We start from the raw sequence: 23018 nt of genomic DNA, 5'->3' as shown, positions 1-23018 counted from the left end.
CAAAATACAACAAATGAAATGAAACCCATACTTAGATATATCACAGTGAAACTACAGAAGAACAGAACATTTCAATAGAAGCCACAGGAAAAGAGATTACTTTCAAAGGAGTGACAAATGAGATGGACAGATGATTTCTATACAGAAACAACACAGTCAGAGGTTAACAGATTGTCGTTTTTAATTTTCTCAAAGAAAATAGCTTCAACTTGGAATTCTGTCAGCAAGCAAAAATATTGTTCAAATATGGACATAAATATATTTTACAAACAGAAGTTGAGAATTCATCACCAGCATATCCTCACTAAAGGAACTTCCAAAAGACATAATTTAGATAACAAGGCAAGTTGTCCGAGTTGGAACGTTTGAGATATAAGAAGAAATGCAGAACAAAGAAGGTAGTAAATATATAGGTTAATGTAAATGAACTATAATTATATAAAACAATTAGTAGGGTGAAATAAAAACACTACAAAGAAGACTTTAAAATCTGGAAATTATAATATATAAGTTGGGCAAGGAAATGAATGGTGTTAATATGTTCCAAAGTTCTTACATTATCTAGCAGGAGGATAGAGGCTTTAATTTTAGTCTTTCTTATGGTAAATATATATGGCATAACTTCTAGCGTAACAACCAAAATAATACATTTTAATTTGCAAAGCTTGGGCGGGGGAAAGTGGAATGATCAAAAACAAAAACAAACAAACAAACAAGCACCAAGTCAATAAAAAAGATGAGAAAGGAAAGAAAGAGAAAGCAAAGATGATAAAAATAGCAAGTACTAAAATAAAATAAAGATAACAAATCTCAATATACTTTGGATTACACTGAATATAAATGAACTGAATGGTCTAAAACAGAAACATATACTGTTTCTAAGAGACATATCTATGGAAAACAGAATTAACAAAAATATAACTAAAATATCCCCATATGCTTAGAAATTTAAAAATGTACTTATAAATAACACATGGATTAAAAGAAGAAATAATGAAATTAGAAAATATTTTGAAGCGAAAATATTTTGAGCGAAAGTACTAGATATATCAAAACTGGTATGCTAAAGCTATGAAGTGTCTGGGAAAAAAATCTGTAACATTTAAGAATCCATTCAAATTAAGAGAAAAGAAAAGGGGAAAATTTGTGAGCGATGCTTCTATTTTAAGAAGATAGAAAAGGAACAGCAACATGAAAGCAGAAAGAGGTAATAAAGAACAGAAATAAAATATATAACAATCCTTTGGTGAGAATGATAAACACAAAACAAAGTACAAATGATACCAGTATCAGTAATGCAAAAAGGGCTATCATCACAGATACTTCAGACATCATATATTATGAACATATTGCCTCCAAAACACTTGGAAAGTTTAGGAGACATGGACACATTTATAGAAAAAAATAATTTACTAAAATTGTTTCATAGAAGAAATAGAAAATTTGAAGAGTTCTATAACTGTTCAGTGAAATCAACAATCAAAGATATTACCATAGAAATCCCAAACCACTACCACCACCACCATTACTCCAGGCCAACAGAATTTCCCTGGAGAGATCTACCAAATATTCAGAGTAAACATTCCTAATATACAAAGTTTATAAGAAAACAGAAAAAGCAACCAGTCTCCAATTTCCTGAGACTGACATAACTTTAATACTACAACTTAACAATGAAAGTTCAAGAACAGGAAGTTTCAGGCCAATCTCTCTACTGATCATAGATATAAAAATACTAAGCAAAATACTAGCAAGGCAAATCCAGTGATATATAAGGAGAATGCATTCCAACCGTGTTGGTTTTATTATAGGAATGCAAACTTGGTACACTAGTAAAATCTATCTATAAAATTTATCCCACTATAATTCAATATTTATGATAAAAACTAAGTAAAATAAGAAGGAAACTTCCTAAATCTAAATCTAACAGAAGTTATCTCCTAACACAGAAAACATCATATACAAAGAACAAAGATAAAGATTGAAAGCTTTCCTTCTGAGATTGAAAGAAAGGACAAGAGTCCTTGACTATGACTTTAATTCCATACTATACTAGTCATACTGGTCTAGCCAGTGTAATAGGTGAGAAAGGGAAATAAAATATATGATAACTGGAAATAAAAACAGTTGTATTCAGAGATGATATAATTATATGTAAACAAAATCCAACACATGCCTTAATTTCTTAAATTACAGAAAACAAAATGTACAGTTATGAACCAAAGTTGCAACAATACTGGCTTCTAGACTAATTGCTTTTTAAACAATGTATTAGTATCTTAAACCAGGTAGAAAACAAAAAGAGTTACATTTTGTTTTCTATATAATATAGGAGACTAATGAGTTTTGAAAAATTTTTTGGACACAATCATAAAGGCATAATTTTGTGACATCAACAACTGAAAGGAGTGGGGACAGAGTTATAAAAGATCAGACTTTTTAAAAAAGATTTTATTTATTTACTTATGAGAGACACACACAGAGAGAGGCAGAAACACAGGCAGAGGGAGAAGCAGGCTCCACACAGGGAGCCCGATGTGGGACTCAATCCTGGGACCCCAGGATCATGCCCTGAGCCAAAGGCAGACGCTCAGCTACCCAGGTGTCCCAGGATCAGAGTTTTTGTATGTTACTAAAGTTAAACTGGTATAAACTCAAATTAGAGTGTTAGAACTTTTAGGATGTTACATGTAATCTCCACGGTAATCACAAAGAAAATAGCTATAAGGCATACACAAAAAGAAACGTGACAGGAACTCAAAGTTTCATAAAAAAAATCAACTAAACATAAGACAGTAATGTGAGAAAAGAGACAAAAAAGCTGCGAAGTATATAAAAAACAAAAAGAAAGTCCATTCTTATCAACCTTAAAAGATAAGGAAATTCTGGCACACACTACAACATGGGTGAGCCTTGGGGACTTTGTGTTGGGTGAAAGAGGCCAGTCACAGGGGTAATGAATACCATGTGCTTCCACGTGTATGAGGTACTTAGAGGAGTCAAGGTCATAAAGACAGAGGTGAGATGGTGGTTGTCAGGGGCTGGGGGAGGGGGAGTTTAATTTGGTTTAGTTTAATACATATGGAGTTTCCAATTTTCAAGATGAAAAGAAGTTCCAGAGAAGGATGGGTTGTGATGGTAACATAACAAAGTGAATGTACTTAATACTAATACTAATGTACTAATACTAATATTAATACTAATGTACTAATACTGAAATGTATGCTAGAAATGGCTAAGATGGTAAATATTATATGTATACTTTGCCACAATTAAAAGAAAAAATGGAATCAATCCAAAGGCCCATCAATTGGTGAGTGGATAAACAAAATGTGGTATATACCCATTCCACTGACTCAATCAATAAAAACATACTCAATACTGATCTATGACACAATATGGATGAGTCTCAGAAACATTATGCTAAGGGAAAGAAATCTAGATGCATAAAATATGTGATTCCATGTAAAGGAAATGTCCAGAATAGGCAAATCTATAGAGTCAGCAAGTAGATTATTGATTGCCAGAAATAGGAAGTTGGTACTCCTAGCAAAGAGAGAGATTTTGTGGTTTGATAGAAATGTGCTGAAACCTGATTGAAGTGATGCTTGCACCACTTTGTAAAGTTACTATAAATCAGTGAATTGTATGCTTAACAGAATGAGTTACATGGTATGCAAATCATATCACAATAATGCTGCTGAAAGGAAAAATCGAAAAGAATCTACAGCTTTTTGTATTGCACAAGATTTTTGGTATCAAAAAGCATTTCTATTTCTTTATACAAGCAAAGGTCAGAAAACTAAATGAGAGATATGATTTATAATATAAAAATATTGAATACTAAAAATACCAACTAAATCTAACAGACGTGTAAGACTTGTACAAAGAAATTAATAAACCTTATTGAGAGGTATTAAAAAAGATGTAAACAAATGGAGAGATTCATGTCCAAAAAACTGGAATCTTTAGAATTTTAAATTATGTTAACTTGATTCAAATTTACTTATAGATTTGGGACGACTGGGTGGCTCAGTGGTTGAGTATCTGCCTTTGGCTCAGGTCGTGATCCCAGGGTGCTGGGATCGAGTCCCGTATCAAGGTCCCTGCAGGGAGCCTGCTTCTCCCTCTGCCTGTGTCTCTGCCTCTCTCTGTGTGTCTCTCATGAATAAATAAATAAAATCTTAAAAAAAATTTACTTATAGATTCAATGTAATTCCAATCAAAATCTCATCACATTTCTTTATGGGATGTAAGAACACAATTTGAATATGCCATATGGAAATGTCCATAGCCAACAACAGGTATTTTTGAAAAACTGAATAAGAGGAATAGTTTTATCAGATATCAAGTCACTTATCTAATCTTGTATTTGTTTTCAAAAGTGTCTTCTAAAGATATAATGAACACAGCAGTATGGTATTGACACAGGACAGACCAGTCAAACATAAGTAAGTTCAGAAACAGACACACACATATGGACACAAATTATGAAAAGGAGATACTGCAAAGTAGTGACGAAATGACAAGTTTGTCATTAAAGGTTGCAGGGATGAACGGTTACTAGATTTCTACCTTACCCTGTACACAAAATCAATTCCAGATTAAAAAATGATAAAAATGTTGAAGGTAAAATTGTAAAGCTTTTGGCAGGATGAAAGAGTATCTTTAGAGTCCAGGATAGAAAGGAAGTCATTAAAATAAGACACACAAAGCAGTCACCATAAAACCAAAGAAATAAACATGACTCCATTAAAATTAAGAACTTCTCTTTATTAAAACAGAGGAGCTAGAGGAGAGAAATGATTAGCCACAGAATGGGAAAAGATATTTGCAACACCTGAAAAAAAGTTAAACTCAATAGAGAAATGGTTAAAAGACCTGAAGAGACACTTCACAGAATAAAAGTTCAAAAGTCCAATAAACATATAAAAAGATGGTCAACTTTAGCAGAAATATGAGAATTGCAAGCTAAAACTACAATGAGAGACTAGCAGTCATTAGAGTTGCCCAATTTAACACATCTGACTTCATTCACTGAGTGAAGATGAGGATTATCAGAAATTCTCATATATTGCTTGCAAGAATGTAAATAGCTACAATTATTTTGGGAAACAGTGAGGCATTTTCTACTAAGGTTGAAAATATGCATGTCTTATGACTCAACAATTCTAATTTTAGGAATATACTAGAAAAAGGAAAGTCTAGGTGTGTCAGGATAATATAGAGTAATAAAAATAAATTCCATTATCCAGTGTATTGCTAATGGGCATCTGCATTTCCATTTGGGGACAATTAGGAAAAATGCTATTAGCATTCTTGTAGCAGCTGTATGTACGATCTTAAAGTTATGGTTTCTTTTTCTCCCCACCGCTCCCCAAATGGACTACACTGAAAGCTTCAGGAGAAGAAATTAGTAATTCAGGAACAAAGTGGGTAATGAAACTCTTGAACAGAGAAGAGTAAGTGAAAATCAACTCTGTGGAAATGGTATTCCATAACATGATTAAATAAGAACTCTCTTTTGTGATATTTTTCTTAGATATCCACATTTATTATCTTTTAGTGTTAAGATTTGTTGCATCTTAAAAAATAAGTAGATATATTTCATTAAACATTTGCTATTATAGAGTTTACAAACCAGGAATCATTAAAGATGTCATTTACTATTAATTTTTGGTTACCAGTATCTTTATGTTCCAGCAAACATGTTCCTCCAAAATTGTTATTCACTGCTGAGCTTTGGATCTTCTGCAGTGTATTTCCCACCTTCAACTCTCATGCCAGATCAATGTTTACTCCTAAAATCTGTTATGTTTCTCAATATTGAAAACTAAATTTTGAGCATTCAAAGAAGCCTTTTGTTATCCTGAATAAGCTCATTAGGAAGAGTTTTACCAAAAGATAGATGACTTTTCAATCCAGTATCACTTTATTATCAGTAGATATCAAAGGAATTGATTATATCAAATAACCACAGCTACCCCTCACACCCGTCAGATGGCTAAAATCAACAACACAAGAAACAGGTGTTGACGAGGATGTGGAGAATAAAGATGACTCATGCACTGTTGGTCGGAACACAAACTGGTGCAGCCACTCTAGAAAACAGTATGGAGATTCCTCAAGAAGTTAAAAATAGAATTACCCTATGATTCAGCAATTACACCACTGAGTTTTCCCCCAAATACAAAAAACACTAGCTCAAAGAGATGTATGCACCCCTGTATATAGCAGCATTATTTACCATAGCCAAGATACAGAAGCAGTCTGAGTGTCCATCAACTGATGAATGGATAAAGAAGATGTAGTATATATCTGTATATACACATATGCATATATATAATGGAATATTACTCAGCCATAAAAAGAATGAAATCTTGCCATTTATAATGACATGGATGGAGCTAGGGCGTATAATGCTAAGTGAAACATGTTGGTCACAGAAAGACAAATACCATACGATTTCACTCGTATGTAGAATTTAAGAAACAAACAAATGAGCAAAGGGAAAAAAGAGAGAGACAAACCAAGAAACAGACTCAATTACAGAGAACAAACTGAGGGTTACCAGAGAGGAGAGGAGTAGCAGGTTGAGTTAAATAAACGATGGGGATTAAGGAGTGCACTTGTCATGGTGAGAGCATCAGATGCTGTATGGAATTGTTGAATCACTATATTGTATACCTGAAACTAATATAATCCTGTATGTTAAAGAATAGGAATTAAAATAAAAACTTAAAAAAAATACTAATTGGCAGCAGCAAAAAAAGAAAAATAACTACAGTTTTTTTCATGTTTTCAGATTTCATGTTTTCAGATTTATTCTGCATATTTTTACTAAAAAAGTATTTCACTCAATTTCTTTTTATGATTATAGCCCATCTGGTTTTATGTCACCAGTGTGTTCTCCATCTTCCTCTAAGGTGATTCAAGTCTACTGTTCTTTTTTCATCTTCACTCTGTTTTGATGTTTTGTGCATACCACATGTGGGGACACCTCTATTTTGTGTTTTGCCTCAATTTATGTTTTGGAGGAAAAATAATTTGTGAGACTAATGATTTATCTATAATTGAAAACAACTATACAAATTTTTCTTCCCAGAGCACTTACTTTACAGGTTATTTTAAAAGCATGAATGAGGGACACCTGGGTGGCTCAGTAGTTGAATGCCTGCCTTCGGCCCAGGGTGTGATCCTGCGGTCCTGGGATCGAGTCCCACATCGGGCTCCCTGCATGGAGCCTGCTTCTCTCTATGCCTATGTTTCTGCCTCTCTCTCTCATGAATAAATAAATAAAATCTTTTTTTTTTTAATAAATAAAATCTTAAAAAAAAAAGATAAAAGCATGAATGAGAGCATCTCAGATGTAAGAATTCAGTTTACAGGGCATTTGTTGCATAAATTAGAGTGTTTACTGGTCAAATATATTTAATCCTATATATTAAAACATAAATGTACAGAATCTAAGATCAAAAAACTTAAAGCTTAAGATATCTATAATTTTTGAAGACATTATTTGATCTTCCTGAACTAATAAAATATCCTTTCAAAAATATGGATGATCTTACAACTCATAGACTCCTATGTAATAACAGGATAATTCAAGGGAATCATGTAAAAATTCCTTGATAATAAAACGTGTATATAATTTGGGTGAATTATTTTTAAAAAAATCAAGTACTATTCCTGAACTCATAAGTTGTAAGGGCCTTAACAATCTTTCTAGCCCAGATGAAAGCAATAGACAGGTTTGTGTTCAAACTATTTTGACAGACTCAAGGCAATTACATTCTATATTCTATGTGCTTCATTTTGGCAAAGTACTTTGCTTGATACTTCAGAAAATACAAACTAAAATAAAACACATTCACTATAAGTAACTTACTGGGAGTAATTAGCTGGTGTGTGCAAGTTACATATATAATATAGCAAAACCTAAGACATCCAAGAGAAATATTTTACAGGTTTAGAGTAGGATAGAGATTACAACAGTCACAAATATTTCTCAGTAAAACATATGAATAGGCACAATAATTGAAATATGTTTGTATCTGTATATACGTGTAGATGGGTATGTTGTGCACACACAGATATATCTATACCATAAATAGCCTCCTGTCAGTTCAAGTCAGGATTTGCTATCAAAGTGTAGGCAGCTAACTTAGGAAAAGTCTATTTCCAGAGTTTTTTCAAATCTAAAATTATTTTTTAAAGTCTAGAGTTTCCTCATGTGTAAAATGGAGAGTGTGATGGTTAATTTTATGTGTCAATTTGTTTGGGGTGTGGTGCCCAGATGTTTACTCAAGTATTACTCTAGATGTTTCTGTAAGTGTTTTAGATGAGATTTACATTTAAATCATTGGACTTTGAGTAAAGCAGAATGCCTTCTATAATGTGGGTGGACCTGATACAATTAATTGATGGCCTACCAGAACAAAAAGTTGACTTCTCCCAAACAAGAGGGAATTCTGTAAGAGGCGGCCTTTAGACTTGAACAGTAACAATTGCTCTTCAGGTCTCCAGCCTGAATGTCTTTGGACTCAAAGTGAAACTCCTTGCTAAGTCTCTAGCTTGTTAGTTTTTTTCCTCAGAAAAACCTTAAACTTGCTAAGCTCCACAATCACATGAGCCAATTCCTTAAAGTAAACCTTTACACACACACACACACACACACACACACACACACACACACCCCTATTAGTTCTGTTTCTCTGGAGAACTCTAATACAGGGAATACTCCAGCATTTACTTCATAAAGTTTTTGTGATCATTAAATGTTTGTAAATTGGCAAATAGTATATATGCAACAAACTATAGCTATCATAAATGTAATGTAATCATTAGACTGACGTTCATTTAAGTCTTTTTTATATTATATGGTTTCCTATTTCCTTATATAAACATTGTGAACTGCCCAATATTACTAATTAAATATTGACAAACTCATGGTGGTAGCTTTGGACTGCATCAACTTAGCTAAGCTGGAACCACATTTCCCAGCATTCCCTCCCCTGCCTGGTCCTGGGTTGGTGTTGACCAAAGAAATTTGTGCAGCAGTCTCTGAAGGCTGGCAGGGCACCTGGCACTGTGGCAACTCACGCACATTGCTGCTGATATGTTAGGCCACTATGTTAGTGTGGAGCACTACTTGGATCTACAGCAAATCCATCTTCTGCCTCTTGGCAGATGTTCTCTTTCAGACTCTTGAGTCATGTGAAGATGCATGGTAAAGGTCACCAGCTTTTCTTGCACGTCATCTACGGCAGTGTTGGAGATGATGAGAGATAAATGAAAACAGGGTTCCAGTTTGTCCTTATAGTTGCTTTCTTCACATCCAGCCTATCTTCATGACTTCGAACTTAGCTGGCCCATAATGACTTCGGGCCTAACACCAGATGCAGAAACAACTGCACTGCAATGGCTTCTCTACCAGCTCCCCCAACCGTGTCAAACTTAATCCCCCAAATAAATCCCATTTAGAGTAGCTCTGTTTTCCTGAATAAACCCTGATACACAGGAATTGGTTTCAATTCCAGAAGTAGTTCCAGAGGAATATAACCTCACGAATGAGTACTCGGACTCTAGATTATCTAGAATTGGTTCTCTGCTTTGATTAGATTTAAAGGTCACTGATAAAGGGCACACTGGTAATCCATGCTAAACAATGGCAAAATAGTTACTTAAATTATCACCTATATAATCATGTGCCTATAAACGATAAGTTTTTGAGTGACCAAGTAGTTAAGGACATAAAACTCTAGTGAATGAAAGGTATAATGGGCCTTCTAGGCACATTGGAGAACTTTGAGGGTCACAATAAAGAGCTCGGAGTTTTAAATTCTGATCTCAAAGTCTAGGTTAGGGACCTGAAAGCTACTATGACTCCTTAAAAGAAAGCCTATCTCCTCTGGCTGCAAAGCTAAGATTTCGATAATCAAATGCAAAGTCTTATCCTATATGTGGCTAAATTAAAATACAAACTGAATTCCCAACCTTGCAAGGTCTCTCCTTCCCTGAAAATTGGGAACATGTGTTCAGACAGACTTCAATGAAGCTGAGTCCTTGAATCCCTAAATTCTATCATACCTCCTTTGCCAGTAGAAGCAGTCCTTCTTCACTATTTGGAAAGGTAAGTATCCTCTGCCTGAAGAGTCTGTAACAATCTCACCTTCAGGATTTGCCTCACCATCCTTCATTGATTCTAGATCTATAGCCAGAATCAAATTTGATAGGCTCTAGACAATGACCAACAAAATTAAACCTTGAAGAAAAATCATTACATGATTCTGTCAATTGTATGTAGACAGAACCTGGGGAGTATGTGAGAGAATGGATCCTAAGGGTGCTGTATTACTGTGGAAGAGATAAATTAGATTAGGCCACATTTTTCGATATGGGTTCACAAAGGAGATATTCTGGATTCAGTGTGTTAGCTCAAGTATCTTGACTCATTTGGTTAGTTGAAGAAAATCTGGATTCAAAGGTGACCTATACTGAATGATATTGCAAGGTAGGAAGACTCTTGTTATGGTATAAAGCAAGGTTTGTCACCTATAGCACTTCTGACATCTTTGACTGGAAAATCCTTTGTTATGAGGGGCTGTTCTGTGTATTATAGGATGTGTAGCAGCATCCCCGGCCTCTGTACATAGATCCAGAATCATCCCTATGTCTTTGGATATTTTCAAGACAAATGTTCGAGGAAGGAGAAAAGGATAAAGTAGTCCTCATTTGAGAATCAGTATTGTAAACAAGTTATCAAAGGCTGGGGAAGGTTGGAAGGCTAGACTGAGGTTTTTTTTTTTGGTTTTTTCTTTTTTTTTTTTTTTTGGTAAAAGCAGCTCATCCATCCTTCAACTCTGACCTTCAAGAGGGTCCCAAGGACATTTTTTCCACGAAGGCTGTGTGAAATATGGTCATGAAAATTGCTCCAATATTCCTGCAGAGCTCTATAGTGGTTATTCACTGTGGAACAGAAATGATAATGGCTACCATGGAACTGAACTTCCTGAACTCAACATTGATGATAGGATTTTCAATGGCAAAGGTGATGTAGCAGACTAAATCTCCAAAGAAAATGTGGTAATATTACTAGAATGGGCAGCAGAGTTGAAGTAGTTATCAGGAGAGTCTGATCTGCAGAGATCTTTGGGATTTGTTAATCACTGTGACCCTAAAACTGGTATAGATGGATGGTCTACCATTTGATTTGGAGAGGTAGAAAAGCTCTAGGTCTTGTGAATTGCAGCCTGACTTAAATCACTATAAGAAAGTGTCAAAGCCCTATAACCATTTCTCAAACTTGAGTCAGGTCACAGACTCAAAGCCTCTTGAATAAAGGAAGGGGCTGCAGATTCCTTTAAAAGGAATCTGTTACATATCCATATATACTTCCTTCTGGCCTTCCCTTGAGGGATCTGTGAAGAGTTAGCAGGGTGACCATGCAGTGGGGAAGGAAAAATCCAGGTATTTTCAAGATTGCTGGACATTGTTGCTGAAAAAGTCCTAGAGACCCCAAGTAGCACTATGGTCCACCAACCAGGAGAGGTTTATGCAGATAGGGTCATTAAGTCTTGGCTTAAGTCTCACAACTAGTGTGTCTATAATCCTACTCTGGTTATTTCCCTGGTTCTGGGTTACATAATCAGAACATTGAGCAAAATGGCAAAATCCCTACACTGATTCCCTAACCAGTGAAGTAAGGGCAATTAGAGCAGGAAAGACCAAGTAGCATTCAATGAAGTATGGTGAGTAAAGGAAGGGTACAATAAAAGCTTGATTTTCCCCTTTATCTTTTTTCAGAATGAGCTGGTTCCATAGCATCTTCCAAAGGTGACCAAAGGCTTTTTAAATTTAATATCATTCTGAAGTCACGGATTTTTAATATATTTGACATAATTCAATTTATTGTAAATATTCTTTTTATGTTCAAATTGTTCACACATCAGCCAGAGGGGGCCTACTTAAGTTGGCTCCAGGGTCTTTCTGACAGGAGCCAAATAATCTTGATACCTTCCTTTACCTTTTGCTACATCAAAGTGTTTCCTAGGCTCATACTGTATTTTCCTATCCTAGATATGTAATCAATCATTTCTCTAGAGTCCTGTTTTCTTTTAGGATACGTCATTGCAAATGAATACTGGTCACTGCCTCTAGGTTCCTTAAGTGGACAGAACCAGGAAATACATGTTTGTAAGAGTACAGTTCCCATGATAATATTCCGATTTCAAGTTAGAAATACAAGTTTTATTTATTTTGAGTTTCTTTCCTCTTATTATAAAAATCTCAGTTCTTAAAGGCATTTATATAATTATTCAATTCCTTTATCTTATAATTATAAGTTTCAGGATAATAATAACACCAATATTATTTCTAATGATATAACTACTAAAAGCAGTTTATGGTTTTTTACATTTTCTTTTATCCTTAGGATTTATCTCACTAGGGATATAGTCTAATTACTGTGTTTAACGTCATTTGAAATAACTTATCTGTATAGTTAAGCCATGAACTTCCTATACAATTAAGTTCATTTGTTTAATTTTACTTTCAATTTTTAGTTCTAAAAAATTTTGATTTAAGACATAATTAAAGAACATTTATATAGTTTCAAGCCTATATATTTATAGGACAAGATTCATTCGGAGAAGTTTAGTCTTCATCCTTTACTCCTTTCTCTCTCCTCATAGATAACCATTTTAATTATTGTTTTGGTCATCTATTTTTAAGAAAAGAATATGCACATATGTGTATGAACATAGTCTATATATACCATGCTTGTATATGTATGTACAACACATGTACACTTTCCCCTCTTAAAGGGTAGAATACTATATGCCCTGTGTAAACTTTGTTTTTTTTTTTTTCACTTAATATGTTTTAGATACTGCTCCATGTCCTAAGATTTTGCCTGACATTACACTGAATCTACAGATAGTTGGGGGAGGAGGTTGTTTACAAATTTCTAACATTGAGTGTTCTGATCAATTAACCTGGTCTCTATTTACTTAGGTCTTCTTTAATCTTCCTGAAATCACAGTTCTCATATAGAAGTCTAACACATTATTACATTTATTCCTGAGCATTTGATGTTTTTTTGGTGCATTGTAAATTTTACTAAAGTTTTATTTTGAAATATTTGTTGCAGGTATGTAGAGATATAATGATTTTTGAATATTTGCCTATTATCTATTAATTATTTTGGACTTAATATATATACGGTCATGTTGCCTGTGAAGATTGACTGTTTCCTTCCTTCCTTTCTAGTTTGTATACCTTTTATTTAATTTTCTTGCCACAGTACACTGATAAGAACTTCTCATACAAATATTGATAGAAGTGGTAATAATGAACTTCTTTGTTATCTTCCCAATCTTCGAAGAACATTTACTTTTTTTTTTTTTTTTGCCATTAAAAATAGTGTTTGCTTTAGAATAGATATCTTTACAAAATTAAACAAATTCTAGGGCAGCCCCGGTGGTGAAGAGGTTTAGCGCCGCCTGCAGCCCAGGGTGTGATCCTGGGGACCCAGGATCTGGTCCCACGTCGGGCTCCTTGCATGGAGCCTGCTTCTCCCTCTGCCTGTGTGTGTCTCAGCCTCTCTCTCTCTGTGTCTCTCATGAATAAATAAAATCTTTTTAAAAAAAAGAAAGAAAGAAATTCTATTCCTCATTTGCCAAGAGGCATTTTGAAATATCATTAAGTGGATATCAAATTTTATCAAATGCCCTTTGTGTTTCTATTGGGAACACCTTATGATTTTTCTCTTTTTAAAAAAGTTAATGTGGTAAATTATAGTAACTTATTTTCTAATGTTTTAATAATTTAGCATTCCTGGGATAAGGCAAAATTGGTAATAATTATTTTGCTTAGTTCTTTTAATGCTCTTAATAGATGCTTTTTATATTTCATTTAACTTTTTTAGTTGTGGTGGAGTGCTGTCAAATTGCCTAGCTCACCACTAAACGGGAAACAGAAATTCTCTTCTCTTAAATTCATTCTAAATACATTTTTATTCCAGCATTCTACCAAAACTGCTCTTTTCATGGCTAATAAAGACCATCAAAGAGTTCCAAACTAAAAGGTCCATTCTCTGTCTTAACGTTACTCAATTAGCAGCATTTTATAAAACAACAGTTAAGAGCATATTGTCATTACTGGTCATTTTGTTAGCTACCTGACTTTGTTTTTTTTTGTTTTTTTTTTTTTTTTTTAGCTACGTGACTTTGAACAAGTTCCTTAACCTCCCTCAGTCTCAGTTTCTCTAACTGTAAAATGTATATGATGTCCTCAACTTTGTAGGTTTGTCAAGATTAATTAAGTACATGTAAGTTGTTTAGAACAACAAACATGTGCTAAGTAAATATCACCTATTATTATTGCTTATACTCCTGAAAAAAATTTTTTAAACCATTCTATCATGATTCTTATTTCTCTGGATATTCTTTCTCAGTTTGTTTCAGTGGACTTTTCATCTCCCCAGACTTTAACTTTTGGAACTCAGTCCTCAGACAGTCTAATTTATCTGGACTTCCTTTCTACATGTTCTCATCCTATGACTTTAAAATCATGTGTATGTTAATACTCCCACATTTATAGCTCCCTTTACAATCTCTTCCCTGAATTCCAAACTTACAGACTTAAATGACTAGTTGATACCCCGATTTAAATGTTTTCTAGGCAGCTCATATTTAACATGGCTCAACAAACTTTTTTAAATGATCTCCAACCCTTTAAAACCTAATCCAAGTTACAATCATTTTATATATCAATTATTAGAGTACTTGTCTACCTCTCCCTTCTATCCTTTGCCTCTCTACAATCTATTATTCAAACTGCAATCAAACTGACTTATTGAGCACTTAAGCCTGACCATATCACTCAAAGGCTCAAAGCCTTTCATAGCATCCACTGCATTCAGCATAAAAGCTCAAGTACTTTCTGGGCAAGGATCAGCAAACATTTCCTTCAAGAGCCACAGAGCAAATACTTTAGGCTTTGCAAATCAATCAGATTCTATTGCAACCACAAAACATTATTATGTTACACCTATATGCAAAGAGTATTAAGATTCTAAACTGTCATGTTCATAAAAAAAATCATTATATTTTGTGGAATATGCATAAAATTTACAAAAATATGCAGTATGAGTTAGGGCTTTTAATGCTTAATATTTTTCATAGCAGTTCAGTAAATATTTGCTGAATAAAAAATATAAGATTTTTACAAGAAGATTATGGCAAGGACATTAAATGTTAAATAATTTATTCCGTAAAATGTATCAAACAATTAATAGTGGACTTACTTTAGACTACTGATTCTAATTTCTGCACTTTCAGTAAGTTTCTTTGTTTCTTCTTTCCACCTATTGGCCGCCTTCTGTTGAGTCACTAAGAGATGCCTCAGTTCAACAGTGGAATTTCGATTACTGTCTTCCATCTCTCTGAGTTGAACTTCAAATCCATGTTCCTTTATTGAAAATTCATGTTCCATTGTACTGATCTAAGGAATAAAATGAACACAGTATCTTCTTTTTCTTTTTTGTAATTGTAGGAGATATACTGATCAATGATATATACAAAAGGAATCATTTATTGTGTTTTTGTGGCACAGAAATGTGTGGATGAGAAGTCTATATAAAAATTAAGTTTACAATTTGCTTTATCACAAATGAAGACTTAGCCTATATTAATTATATAATTAAATAATTATATATTATATATAAATTTATAATATACTATAAATTTAGTGAAACCAGAATTATGATAGACAATTTTTTACCAACACTGTTCTCAACACCTTAAAAATGCCAGTAGGAAAAAAATATACCATCTAATAAAAAGTGCTCTTATTATCTACTTTAACTTCTGTTTCAAGTATCCATGGAGAATATTCATGCTCTCAGTACCTGAGAGTTTTTTACTCAAGCTATTAAAAAAAAGATTACTAATTGTTATAAAGGATATAACTCAGGAATAGGCAAATGGAATAGATATATAGGGAAACGTATAGATACAGGGGGTATGTGGAGCTTCTATGACCTCTCCAAGTACACCACCCTCTTTGCACCTTTATGTGTTCAACAACTGAAAACCTCAAGTCACTTCACACTATAAATTCCAAATTGTCTTTCAAATGGTTTTGTAAAGGAAATCATATACAAGAATTCCTTTACCACTTCAGTTATGACATAAATAATTTTTTTTTCAGGAAAAGACTATAATGATTCTCAGAATCTCACATGGAAATATTTTCCATTATTTACAGGTAATTTATGTCATTATAGTTAAACCACCTTAAGGCAGAATAAGCATATAAGTAAATGCTCTTTGGATATTCTAAAAGTTTTCTGGACTGGGGGATCAGGGAGAAAATTAAGCTGTAATGCTCTCAGGCATTTAATGAATGTAGTGAATTGCTCTGTCTTGTATGCCTCTAGAATGAAAACTACCTATTACCATCCTTGAGTCAATTGAGAAAATAGTCACTAGAACAATTTCTTTGGTGTACTCTAGGGCCATCTTTATCTCACTAAAAAAATATTATAAAGAATATCTTGTGGTATTTTTAAGTAATGTGCTTAAAAATCATCACAACCAATATAGCTTCTAATAATTCATTAAACATAGCTACTTTCTTCTTCTTCTTTTTTTTTTTTTTAAGATTTTATTTATTCATGAGAGACACAGAGAGAGGGAGAAGCAGGCCCCATGCAGGGAGCCCTACGGGGACCCGATTCTGATCCCAGGACCATGCCTCAGGCCAAAGACAGGCAACCCGATCCCGATCCCAGGACCATGCCTCAGGCCAAAGACAGGCGCTAAACCGCTGAGCCACCCAGGGATCCCCCACTACTTTCAAAATCAAAAAAGGATGAATAAAGGACTCAACTTTACTCAACACCAAGGAAAACCCAACAATAGCAAAATTCACAGTTTGTGTGGTAAATTGCAAACATGCTGTTCTTACTACTTCTGCTTAAATGCAAAGTGCTTCCTAAATTGCTTAAATTTGCTTTCTCAAATAGGACAGGAGTAGAAATTTAAGACTTTATAAATACTGGCCCTGTGAAAACCATCTTGGATTTATTAATTCTGTATTATAAGCCTCCTGAGGCTCCTTGATCCTGCTACTTTACTAATTTACTAATTTTTTTATTATTGGATTCTGCAAATTTAGAATTTGCTACTTCTTTTCTACCTCAATCTCAATTTTGGAGAAACCACGGTTCTGATGAAATTAGGCGGAATTGTCTGTTTCTCTTACACATATTAAAAACTGCTATCTGCTCCTATATAGTTTTGGAAGTTAACTTCCTGTTTCCTCTTGGAAAAATCTATCTGCAATTTGACCGTCCTTGTTCTGAGGTCCTTCATGATAACCTGGTCTTTACCTCCTTCTACAAGCTTGTACTGTGCCACTATTTCCTTCTCTTTGTGTCTGTCAAAATGTCTTCTCATTCCTGGCTCATTTTCACATATTCCCTTTGCCTAGAATAATCTTACCCCTCCTGCTGGTCTTAGTTATTTGTACTCAACTTTTAAAACTTAACCTCAATTATTGCTTCCATCTTGACAAAATCAGATCCCTCTGTTTTAAGTTCTTACAGTGCCCTAAGTTCTTCCAAAAGTTCCTACTAGCTTGTAAATATATGTTTAAAATTTGCCTATCTCCCTGCAAAAATTATGTTTTTAATTTTTAAGGAGGAGGTCGAGTCAGTGGGACTATGTCTTCGTTACAATCTTCAGCACCTAAAACATAGTAAAGTTATCAAAATACTTCTGTAAACAGTGAATGATGGCTTCTTGTTGTCAAAATTTAGCCTTTAAATTTAGCCTTTAACACACCCTAGATCCTTTGGCTGATGAAATTCCGGTTGTTAAACTGGACAGGCTGGCAGTGATGTTGGAAAACTTCTGGGCTACAACTGGGTCTTCTACAACAAAAATCCCACTGAAAGAGACACCTGGGTGGCTCAGCGGTTGAGCGTCTGTCTTTGGCTCAGGGCGTGATTCTGGAGTCCTGGGATTGAGTCCCATGTCGGGCTTCCTGCATGGGGCCTGCTTCTCCCTCTGCCTATGTCTGCCTCTCTCTGTGTCTCTCATGAATAAATAAATTAATAAATCTTTAAAAAAAATCCCACGGATGATTGAATTTAGTATGTTGGTAGGAAGAAAGGATTTATGGTCTCTCTCTCCTTTTTCCTTTGTATTCTTCCTCTGCAGAGAACCACTCACACAAATAGACTGGAATGTTTAAACTACCCATATCTTAATTTTATCTACTTATGAGGAACATTTAGACCACAAAGAAATGGAGAACTCCAGCAGAAAGTAGAAGTTAGAAAAGGCGAAAGCTAGGGTTGAAAGGAATGTCGTGGCCTTAAGATCAAATGGAAAATTTTATATAATAAGTTGTAAGGTTTGCAGCCAACTGACCTCTCAATATCCAACTGTCTTGATCTTTGTGGCTCCTTTCAGTTTGTCTATGGAAGATCACATTCTTTTTCAAGGGGGAAGAAAAGCAGTGAAATGTAGCACTAGGTTCCCGTGTTGGCAAAGAAGGAATCAGCTACAAAGCAACAGTTATCTGACAGTGATCTTCTTTACAAAATACAATTTATAGCTATCTAGTTAATTAAGAGGGTCTGTCCTTTATTTATCAATAATTATTCTCTTAAGATATAACGCAAACTTGGCAAAAAAGGAGTTTTGGTGGGATACGTGGGATAGATAAACTGTCATTCTTTTGTTCTCTAAAACATCAATTACTGTCTTCAACTGTTAAAGACAGATAAAATGTAGTACCAGATAGGTGAGTCATTGATTCCTCTCTCCCCCATTATAAAAACCAAACCCCCAAAACAGATATATTATAAAATAATGGAAAATAAAAAAATAAAAAAAAAACAAACATAAGGCCTCTGTAATCTACAAGTCAAGAGATAACTACTTCTACATAATTGTTTTTATTTATGAATTTTAGAATTTAGATTAGTATATACAGAATTGCAACATATATACAAATATGTATTCATATTTTTAAAATTATTTTTAAACTTAGAATATAGCAATAAAAAACAAATATTTGGAAACAATTTTTGATGATTCAATAAAGTATTTTGTAGATGTGCCATTTCATTGTTCCTTAATTTCTAGATATAGCTTCTAATTTGTTATTATGAATAATGCTGCAATGAATTTTTTTAAACTGTGAAATACTCTAATTATTTTCTTATGAACAAATTTAAGGCTGTGTAGCATTTTAAACTCTCAGCAGCATATTCACTCCACTGACAATTATGCAGTTAATCAATAGTAAGTTTAAACTTTTAAAAAGTTGTTTATTAGCAATTTGTTTCCTTAGTCTGTGAATTCTGTTCATGTTTCATACATATATTTTTATAGGTTACAAATATTCTTTAATATTTTAAAAGCTCCTTATACATGAATGGTTTTTGCCTTTTGTCATATTTGGTAAAATTATTTCCCCAGTTAATTCTTTTCTAAACATTTAAAAAATGGTTCTAAGTATTTAAAAACTTTATATACTTAAACCTATCAATATATTCGTTTGTAATTTCTTTCTTTTTTTGTTTTGGTAGGAAAGTTCCTTTCCATCTATCAATTATACATTTGCCTACATTTCCTACTACATTTTAGTGTCACTGGTAACTTTTACTTATTCATCCATATGAAATTTGTAATATGAAATTTAAAATACAAGAGGAAGATATAACAATTTTTCACTAAAGTACACTGACTTATGGAAATGTTTTGGTATAAGAACTTCCAAGTACACACAAAATAGAAATATTACAATGAATGAATATGTCCATCATCCAGCTTCCCAAGCTTCAAACTCAAAGCTATTTTTATCTACAATCCTACTGACCTTCCTTTGCCAAGATTTATCTTTTGCTTACAACAAACTACATAAGTCTTAAGAGTACAACTGAAGTTTTACACATATACTGAAATACCAGAGTCACTACTCTAATTTAAATACCCCACGAGGCTCCCTCATTTGCCCTTCTAATCATTACTCACTCTTTGAAAACGTAACTGTTATTCTGATCTCATCCTCATAGGTAATTATGCTTATTCTTCACTCTCATATAATATTAATAGATTACGAGTTTTTTTAACATTTGGCTTCTTTGTTCAATATTTGGTCTGTAAGACTCTTCATTATTACTTATAGAAATAGTTCAGTCTTTTCTATTCCTGTATCTATTTCATGATATGAGTACAGCACCATTTATTTATGTAATCTCATGTGGATGGACATTTGAGTTATTTTCAGTGTTTGATATGCTTAAAACTTCTGTGAGTATTCTTATATACACGTTTTCATGAACATAAGCACTCATATCTGTGGGTATGTAGCCAGGATTATTTGGTATTGTATGCATGCATGTATGCCCAACTTTAAAAGACACTAATAACTGGTAGTGGTTGTGCCAGCTTACATTCCCAAAGTATTGTATGGAAGTTCCAGTTGCTTTATATCTGTGTCAACACTTGATATTTTTTTTTTTTTAATTTTAGCATTCTGGTGGATATGTAGTGGTACCTCATTGTAATTTTAATTATATTTTGCTGATAAATAATGCAGTTGAACTTTTCATATATTCTTTTTTGTGACGTGCATATTTAAGTTTTTTGCCCATTTTTGGAAATGGGGTGCTTGTTTTTTCCTTATTAATTGCTGTTTCATCATTATTAATTGGTAACAGGTTTTATATTCTAGATATTAGTCCTTTTTGTATTATATTAGTATATATAAAAGTATATTTATATATTATTTGTATTATAAATATATTCTATTATACATATGTCATCTATATTTTATGTATTACAAATACTTTCTGTATTATGCTTTCTCTTGCTTTCACTCCCTTACTGGTATCTTTTTTTCTTTTTTGACAATTTAGATTGTGATTTTTAATAGGCAAAACTGGAAACCAGGGCCAGCATTGTACTTAATGGTATCTTTTGATGACTCAATATTAATTTAATGAAATCCATTTTTGTTATGATTATTGCTTTTTGTGTTCTCATTAAGAAATTCTTACCCAAGGTCATGAAGATTTTCTCTTTGAAACTCCATTGTGTTATATGTTGCATTCAGGTCTACAAGGCAGCTCAAATTAATGTGAATGTATGGTATGACATAAGGGTCAAGGCTTCTTTAAAATATGGACCCAACTGATCTAGCACATTTATCACAAAGATAATTCTTTCCATACTGAACAATGGTGGTGCTTTTGTTATAAATGATGTGATTATGAAAAACGAGTTTGTTCCTGGACTGTGTTTTGTTTCACCGATAATTATTATTATATTGATAGCACGCTGTCTTAATTACTGTAGCTTTATATTGTCTTGATTCCCCAAAGACTAAATCATAAAATACAAACTTCTCTGTATAAGGATTTCAGATTCAAGCCTGCATTTATTTATGTATGTATGTATGTATGTATGTATGTATTTATTTATTTGGCAGAGAAAGTAGAAGCAGAAGGAGCAGCAGGCAGACGGAGAGGGAGGAGGAAAGTCCCTGCTGAGCTGGAAGCCCAATGTGGGGCTTGATCCCAATCAGGATCCAAGCTAAAGGCAGACACCCAACTGACTGAGCCACCTAGGCACCCCCAGATTCAAACTTTTAAAAATAACTACGATGTTTGATGCTTGCAGTAGGAGGCATTCAATGAATATGTGTTATATGAATTAGGTTGGAATAGGACTTCATAGGAGTATACAGCAACAAAAAACCAAAGTGAAACATGAATACTTCCACTTTATATCCTTTCTATGAAAGTGGAAGATACAGATCTTCATTATAAAGAGTTAATGTCAATTTTTATAAAAGTTGCATGGAATGGGCTAAGGCAAGCAACATGATGGTGATGTGAGACCAGTGCTTCTTGAAACTCCCTTAAACAGGTTAACTTGTTCTTATCATCTTTGCTAGTTAAACAGTAGCATGTTTAACATAGCATGATGAAGGAGGAAAGGAGAGTGAAAACAAAGGAGAATTTTTTTTCTAGAGATTTTTGTCTCTTGCCTTCCTCCTAGCATGGAAATTTTAGACTACCTATGAGAAGTTCTCAAAGCATACTGATGTAGCATCCTCTATAAAGCTGGTTTTTAGAGTTCAATATGTAAGAAGCTATTATAGAAGAAGAGAGGATGGCAGTCTATAAAGTTATCTAATCTATAGTTTTGCTAGCACTGCTTAAATTGCTTTGGCAGGAATATCAGTGTACTTCATGGTTGGAAAGAATTTTGTGTGTGTGTGGATAGTGAAAGCAATCATTTTCAAGTATGCTTGCCAAATTCTACAATACAAAAAAGACTGGTTAATGCTCTGCATTATGATTTAGTGCTAGCTGATGAGCAGGCAAAAAAAAAGAAAAAAGGCCTTAAAATGTTTTATTGGGTCTTTCCAAATATTTTTTATAGTTTGACTTTCACAAGTGCACATTTAACTTTAAGTCTTGAAAATACCTTTAATTTGGCTTTTTTTTGAGCCTCAAGAGCAATCTTCCTTAAATCCTCAGTCTCTTTCTGTAACTGTTCATTTTCTTGCTGAAGTTTCAGCCTTTGTTCACTAACAAATCCACAGTTCTCTCTCTCAGACTCCAATATGTCTTGAAGTTTCCGAATCATTTCTTGGCAACGTGATATCTCTTCTGAGGAACTGATTAAAAAAACAAAAAGAACCTTTAAACTTAATGATCTGTATTAGAAGTCAAGAAGTCTATGTTTTATAGTAAAGACTTTTGTTTTCTTTGCTCTGACCCATTTCTTTTCACTGTTGATTTAAACTATATTAATTTCACAATGTTGTATATTACCCCAAGAAAATAATCCAATTTAGCAATCTTAACTAATGAATTGAACTGTTACCACTCATCTAGAAAATCTACATCAACTTTTTTCAAATTTTTATTAACAGTGAGACTCACTGTGTAACAAGGACTTCAAGGGGATAAACTGAAGCTACTGGTA

The 23018-nt window shown here is 33.6% G+C and overlaps 1 protein-coding gene and 1 long non-coding RNA gene across 10 annotated transcripts in view; one reads left to right on the top strand and one right to left on the bottom strand.

Annotated features, from left to right (window-relative positions):
• The window catches only part of SCLT1 (sodium channel and clathrin linker 1), a 176000-nt gene that overhangs the window by 35227 nt on the left and 117755 nt on the right, over positions 1-23018 (bottom strand). For 3 of the 5 annotated variants that reach the window (XR_013358780.1, XM_077861025.1, XM_077861026.1), the window contains 2 exons: positions 22515-22707; positions 15308-15504 (listed from right to left, as the gene is read on the bottom strand). Coding sequence is in view for 4 of the 5 variants with exons in the window: in XM_077861025.1 (XP_077717151.1) it covers positions 15308-15504; positions 22515-22707 (390 nt within the window). In the remaining variant the exon portion in view is untranslated. Of the gene's footprint in view, positions 1-15307; positions 15505-18440; positions 18574-22514; positions 22708-23018 lie in introns of those variants that run through there. The other 2 variants (XM_077861027.1, XM_077861028.1) reach the window with 2 other exon arrangements.
• LOC144291499 (uncharacterized) overlaps positions 1-23018 on the top strand; it is a 45143-nt gene that overhangs the window by 21541 nt on the left and 584 nt on the right. For 2 of the 5 annotated variants that reach the window (XR_013358794.1, XR_013358793.1), the window contains exons 2-4: positions 5399-5462; positions 6881-6926; positions 22966-23015. This is a non-coding gene — a long non-coding RNA (uncharacterized LOC144291499). Of the gene's footprint in view, positions 1-1896; positions 3139-5398; positions 5463-6880; positions 6927-22965; positions 23016-23018 lie in introns of those variants that run through there. The other 3 variants (XR_013358795.1, XR_013358796.1, XR_013358792.1) reach the window with 3 other exon arrangements.

The sequence above is a fragment of the Canis aureus genome, chromosome 20 (assembly GCF_053574225.1).
Source record: "Canis aureus isolate CA01 chromosome 20, VMU_Caureus_v.1.0, whole genome shotgun sequence".
Taxonomy (NCBI): Eukaryota; Metazoa; Chordata; class Mammalia; order Carnivora; family Canidae; genus Canis; species Canis aureus.
Note: the sequence above shows the minus strand (reverse complement) of the source record. Positions and strands in the feature narration are given on the sequence as shown.